The sequence below is a fragment of the Cryptomeria japonica genome, chromosome 10, assembly GCF_030272615.1.
Source record: "Cryptomeria japonica chromosome 10, Sugi_1.0, whole genome shotgun sequence".
In the NCBI taxonomy this organism is placed as follows: Eukaryota; Viridiplantae; Streptophyta; class Pinopsida; order Cupressales; family Cupressaceae; genus Cryptomeria; species Cryptomeria japonica.
Window position 1 is genome coordinate 889,529,357 of NC_081414.1, and position 7,267 is coordinate 889,536,623.

Here is a 7,267-nt window from a genome sequence, read left to right on the forward strand (position 1 = left end):
AAGTGGGGACAAACTATAATAGTGGAAAATGTATTTCACAAATTTTATATTTATTTTGGATTCACTTTAGCTTGGTTAACTTCAATGATAAGAGATTTCCACAATCCATAATATCAAGAGATGGTATTTTTAGATTCATTTGTATTCGAAATTTTTGCATCAATGTTTCAGATCACACTCAGTGATCCATCATCAGGATAAAGAGAGCCAAAGGAATCATAAAAATATCTAAAGTTGGAGACCCAATGTAGAATGTTTCATTATTGAATATGCAAGATTTTTTATGTACACTAGGAATGCAACTTTACATATTTTTATGATTCATTTGGCTCTCTTCATCAGAATGATAAATCACAAAGTGTGATCCGAAACATTGATGCAAAAATATCGAACACAATTGATTCAAGATCAGATGAGTTTGAAGTGTATGGCCATCCCCACTAGTTCAATAAATTTGAGTGATATTCTATAATTCAATGGCGGATTGTCCATATCTGTATCACTATAATTGTCCAGGGATCACGGGAACTTTAAAACGTTTACAATATAATCTGAAAGGCCTCCAATTTTCAAGCAAACTGTTTTATTACTCCACGATTTTCTTCTTTCTTAGACGAGTTCAATTTTACAACAAACAGATCGGAATCCATGATTAACACGAAGATAGATCGGAAAACGTTCAACTTGTTGAATTAATGTGCTAAGAACGTGGCTTTCCCCTTTTGGAAATTCAAACGCTTCAATCAACACCAAACTAAATTTTTAACGGTCGCCTAGATTGCGTTCAGTTTGACACATTTTTAACCATTTAATTATCTTTTAAAACAATGTTTTTTAACTGCACTTTTTGTTATAACCTTTCAATTTTTTTTGAAAAAGTAGAATGTGTTTGTATTAAAGATTTGTTTGTTCTTCTTAAACAGATTAGAAAGCGTTTTGTCATTGTAGAATTATACCTATCAATTATTTTTCTTACATGAACTTGAAAGTCTCTTGTCATTGTAGAGTTATGTCTATCGAATCTTTTTCTTACACAGATTTGAAAGCCTCTTGTCATTGTAGAGTTATGTCTATCGAATCTTTTTCTTACACAGATTTGAAAGCCTCTTGGCATTGTAGAGTTACGCCTATAGACTGTTTTTCATACATGAATTTACAAGCCTTTTACCATTGTAGAGTTACGCCTATGACATAAAATACAAAATTCAGCACAATACAATTATATATATTCACACGGTACTTGATACCATTATAGATTGTTGTTTCATTGGCTATTCAATACATGAGTTATAGCATATTAATGTAATATTTTTTTATTTATTTTTTTATAAAAGTGGCTAAGCCACTGAAATTTATTAATTTTTAAAAGTGTTTACAAGAAACCCGGTTCAACGGAGCATACCGGCAGGAAAGAACCAGGAAGAAAACCTCCGGTTGTAGCTCAAATTCAAAAAAGAAAAAAAACCACCCAATGACATCTGTTGGATAAAACCTATCCAAAGCGACGGGCCAACACCCAACCCAGACGAGACCAAAAAAAGAGGTCGAAGTACAATGATTGACAATGGTATAAAACACCGTTTTACAATAAGCCCATAGACAATGAAAATATTATTCTAGAGGTAGATAAGATAATAGTTAGAAATCAAAAGATTCTTGGAAGCCAAATATATTACAATTTTATTGGGTCAATGAAGATTATAATTGTATTATTATTATGATTAGTATAGTTGAAATTGAGTTTGTTGTTTGGATAAATGATTAGTTAGTAAAGAGTCTTTCAAAATTGATTGGTTGATTTTTTGTTTGATATGAAGACCCTCATGATATAGTTGAAGATGAGTTTGCTTGATATTAAACTTTGTTGTTTAGTTGATAGATGACTCAAGGGAGCAATTTAGATGTAGCAAGAATGTAATATGATTGTACTAGGTTGATGAATATTATAGTTGTTACAGTTGATCTTGACCAATTTATATTACATAGTTATGACTAGCATAGTTGAAGTTGTGTTTGTTCATTACAATAAATATTTTCTAGTTATTTATTGATGAGCAAACAATTTGTCTATAAAGAACATTTGTAGTTTGATTGTTTGATTTTGAGTTTAATCATCAAATAGAACAAAATAAAATAATTCTTGACTAGTTATAAAATAAATAAGAAAAAAAATTATAGTAAATAAAATAGCTCAATATCTTAGACAAATGTTTTTAAAATATTTATACTAATTTTATTATGCTAATAAATGTTTAATAATAAACAACAAATCACATAACACTAACATATATTCTAAAAAATAAACTATAAAATAACATTTAAGTAAGTAAATAAAAATAAAATAACTCCTAAACAAATAAAAATAATTTCACATAAGACACAATAGTATAATAGTATATGCATTCACAAAAAAATATAGTAAATTTCAACAACAACAAAAAATCTCCAACTTTATTGTACCTCATGGTTAATATGTTTTTGATTATTTGATTGCTAGTAACACATATACAATTGTGTAGTATATGCAATCACAAAAGTATAGTAAATATCTAGGAAAAAATATCTCCAACTTTATTGTACCTCATGGTTAATATGTCTTTTGATTATTTGATTGCTAGTAACATTGGCATTGCTTATTGAAAATACTATGAGAGAACACTCACATTATAATTTCAATAATTATTGAAAAAATAAAAAAGGAAAAAACATAATTATTTATAGGAGAGAAAATGCTCCTATTTGTGATAATTGAAAACTTGTTATTATCTCAAGTTCTAATCTTTGGCATGCTTGTAATAAAAGGCTAATGATTGTGGTTTGAAAGTTCTTAGATAACTTTATTATTAAATGATATTATTTGGTGACATTTCTCTAAAACGTTAGCCTTTACAATAATATTACAAGAATGTTTAATTATAAATAATATGTGGTGATATTTTTTTCAAGATGCTCGAAATTATCCTTTATGAGACCAATAATACCAAAATGGAAAATCAGTCAAATCAAAATGAAAGAAATAATGTATATATAAATAAAATCCTATCCAATCTAGCTTCATAGAAAAAATTGATGTAGAACTTTACTCTAAGGGAATGTAAGCCCCCACCAAGGAATAGTTGCACCAACTCTAGTAGAGTGCCACCACTTCTTATTTGATGAAAAATTGGGTACAACCTCCACCAAGGCTAATGTGTTTGACAAATATCCAAAAACAAACCTTGGAATACACACTCAATCTATTTACTTTGCATGCTTAGTTGAGAGATAGGGAATCATTGCCAAAGGGAAAAAGAGAGAAGCTACTCATAACCTCTAGATTCCTACCATGAAATGATATAACCAAATGCTTGATCTTAGTGATAAAATTCTTAAAATAAACACATCACAATGTGTACATCTCTATAGATAGTGTTAACATCATCAATCACAAGTCCAAAAAATAGAATACAAGTACTTGGTGGCCAGTTATCAAAACTTTATACACCAAATAAACATAAGAAACCCTTGAAATAACTAGAAATTTCAATTCATTATAGCTAACTTACACATCATAACTCATATGAAAAGGGATCTTCTTATTAACATCATTAATAGACATGATACCAACTATAAGCAAATAAATATACCAACAAGATTTAAATAGACATGATACCAACTATAAGCAAATAAATATACCAACAAGATTTAAGAACTGTCAATATAATTAAATAAAACTCATTTAATTGGGAATAACATTAAGACCTTCTCACTCCTCACTATCAATGGTCACAATAGAAAATATTATTATTATCAAAGTATCAACTACTTTATTTTACTCTTTTAACATATTAAATTGTCTTCTTATAACTAAATAATGGTCAAAATATTGAAGAACAATAAAGATATGTAGGGTTTTGTGTCTTTCAACAACGTATCAAAATGTCTCTTTATAACTTATTGAACAATATACCTTAATTTATACTTAAAACAAAGATAATAATAATAAATAAATAAAAGCTAAACCATATTTTATTGAGTAGACTTAAAAACAAATTGCATTATACACACAAGTCATTAGAGGACGTCAAAATTCCTTAATGACCCAAATTGTAAGGAATAGTTTTCCAAAGAGTGTATACATTGTAAGTTGACAAAGAAGAACCAGATTCTCACATTCAGATATTGCTCACGCATTTCCCTCCTTGAAGAAAACAGATCTTTCTCCGATCTTCCACAAAAGATTATTTACAGCTATGGTGAAAGCATCCTGGAATTCATTAAATCTTGAATTCGAGTCCCCATAAACAAGGCCTGGCATAATGTTAAAAATAATGTTCCTCCTCATCTCTTTCCTATCTTCCTCCGAGATTTTCTGCAGAACCTCAACAATGTCGACTTTTCCTTCTCTAACCGTCTCATTGGGAATAAAAACTGAATAGGAAGTTGCATTTGCTGGCAGATGCCATGGATATTGATAGTAAGCAGTGAAAGGATCAAACAAAACAGGGATGCATCCTGCAACAAGAGAATCGAATACTGATCTGCGAGTAGGGCTATCACCAGTTGGTTGTAAACAGAATTCAGAGGTCAAGAAGAGCTTCACTGTGCTTTCCGGGCGAATGCAAACACCCGAATTGCAGTCAACAAATTTGCAGAGATCCTGTCTGCTTGAACATTGATTGATGAGAATTGAACGAATGCTCTCGGGCATATTAGGCCTGGGTGCACCAGCAAAGCTTATTAGATTTGGTCTCTGAGAATTACTGATATGGGTTTGCCATTGCCGAATGTCTTGATCAGATTTTGGGTGGAAAAAAGTTGGGTGTGGAACAGCAATCTCATTTATCTGCCATGGCTGGCGCTCGATCAAGAGCTTGGTGGGTGTCTCCAATGGCGGCAGTTTTAACAGTTTGTTGCCCCATGGGTCCTCCTCATTCACTCTTCTGAAGTCCCATGATATCTTACCCAGAACTAGGACATGGTCTCTCCCCTGTTTTTTCCTCCACCATTGTTGTTCTTGAAGCCAGTCCAGAAGCTCCAGACCCAATTCATCTCTTTTCTGTGCAGAGACATTGTGCCTGAAATGCCATCTCAGGACATCAAGGCCGCCATAGTAAGGAATGTAGAACAAATCTGCAGCCTCTGGATTTGGAACCAGGCAGGGGTGGTTCATAATCCTGGAGTGAAAAATGATTTCCAGAGCATACTGATGTGTTTGATACCAATGAGGGAAAAAGGACTCGATGGGTTTCCCCATGCCCTGGTTGGAAAAATAAGCACAGAGATTCAGCCATGGAATCAGAGTATCACATTGGTTTAAGAGCCCCACATTGAATTTCAATGGCAGGTCATAGACATAAATGTGCCTTCCTCTGCAAGAATTTTGCCTCGCAATCACCTTGGGCATTGCTGCAGACCTGATTGCATCCACTTGTTTTTTCACTGCATCAATAGCAATCTCAGATTTTCGATTACAACTCTGGTTCATTGTCATTGCAGAAATTTCATCAGGTTTGTACTGGGTTGGAGAGCTCAAGCTCTGATTTTCTCGAAGCAGGTCATGCTGGGAGAAAGAGGTGATGGTAGAACTGGCCGAAATGCAATACACATCTAAACGATGCCCTGAAATGCAGACATGCAGAACAGAAACAGGCAAAACAATGGAAAAGGCCAAGATGAATACAAGAAGTAGCAATAAAAACAATGGAGGCAACAGCAGCAAGCGCTGCGCTATTTTTCCCATTATCTTCACAACTTCTCCTTTTTCTTCACTCCTACCAAATTGTTTTCAGAGCTTCCCCTGCTCTGCCCATCAAACATTCCATATTCTTCCTGCAAATCTATGATTCCCTCCCTTCCATGAAAACTCTTTCGCCCACTATGAAATTGAGCTACTCACAATTCAAAAAAAAAATCAAATCTTCGATCCTTAGTTCGAATCGCGGGAGAGAAAGCTCTGTGAATTTCTGTTAATATGAAAAACAGAAAAATCTGAATGATTTTACTAAGTTTTAAAGAAGAACCCAACAATTTTTCAATGCTGAGGTAAAAATTTCAACGACTTCCCCGGAGTTATATAGGTAGAACTGCCCCGTTATGACGTCGTGCTCGGGCAACTCGGGATTTTTAATTACCAATCATTTTATTACCGTACACGTATACACAGTGAATCTGAGGATTCAGTTTTTTTTGTTTCCGTTTCTTTTGATGGTTGTGGAGTTCGTGTGCTCCTTGCGGATGATCAGAAATGACATTCAGGGAGAATTCACAAGGATCACTTTCCTTGCTTTTCTTGCAATTTGACAGCTGATCTTGCCTTTCAAAAAACAAGTTTTTGATTTCTCGAGTTATTTAATGAAGATTTATTTTGGTTTGCAGGTGTGATTTCTTCTATTTCTTAAAAATTATTCTAATTGTACATAAATTTCACAATTTGATATTTATGTTCATTTATAAACATATTATATCTATTCTATTCATACATGTCTGTTATTTGCTTTATAAGATATTAAAATTATAAGATATTGTTTTATCTATCCAAGATCAGTTATTTGAAGGCATTCAAAGGAATGATGATCTACATTTGCATCCATCATATGTAATCATTCATTTTAGTCAAATCGGCTTAGAATACATGGGTATGTTTGAGGCTTGATATTTATTAAAATATTTTTAAATATTGTTAGCTTCACAAAAAAACTTGAGTCTCATAGAGATCATAGTAGTTTGTTTTCTAAGAGTTCATAAGACGGAATCCAAAGATCATTAGAGATCAAGTTTATAAATACATTGAAGCAAGCTTGTAGGTGTCAAGTAGATCCATAACAATGAAGTTGGTTGAACATATAAAAAAGGAATATTATAATTCTAGTTCACACACACAATTATATGGGACATCCCTAGATATAGTGTAAAATAAAAAATAAGCTATGTTAACTTGTACATTATGATTAATATGATCTAGATTGTAAAAATGCAATCTACTAGAATGTGGTAAATAGAACTAAAAAATGCAAATCCATAGAAAGGAAGAGGAACTCAAAACATACTAATCAAACAAGCCAAGATGTATACTATCCCAAATGCTAGTGTGTCATGTTATCATTGCAAAAAAAATTAAAAAATAAAGCATTCTACTAGCTTCCAAATTTTTTGCACAATAGGAGACAAAAGAAAACACGACAATAAAGAGGAGGATACTAGATAATTTACACGAATGATATATAAATGTATCCTAGGTAGACAAATAAAATGAAATGACAGGATGAATGAAACAAGGAAAAGAAGC

The 7,267-nt window shown here is 32.3% G+C and overlaps 1 protein-coding gene across 1 annotated transcript; it reads right to left on the reverse strand.

Annotated features, from left to right (window-relative positions):
* Positions 1-4,044: 4,044 nt before the first annotated feature.
* LOC131072288 (probable xyloglucan galactosyltransferase GT20) lies at positions 4,045-6,001 on the reverse strand. The gene has a single exon (XM_058008427.1). The coding sequence runs from the start codon at positions 5,720-5,722 to the stop codon at positions 4,166-4,168; it is 1,557 nt and encodes a 518-aa protein (XP_057864410.1). The 5' UTR covers positions 5,723-6,001; the 3' UTR covers positions 4,045-4,165.
* Between the last annotated feature and the right edge of the window lie 1,266 nt (positions 6,002-7,267).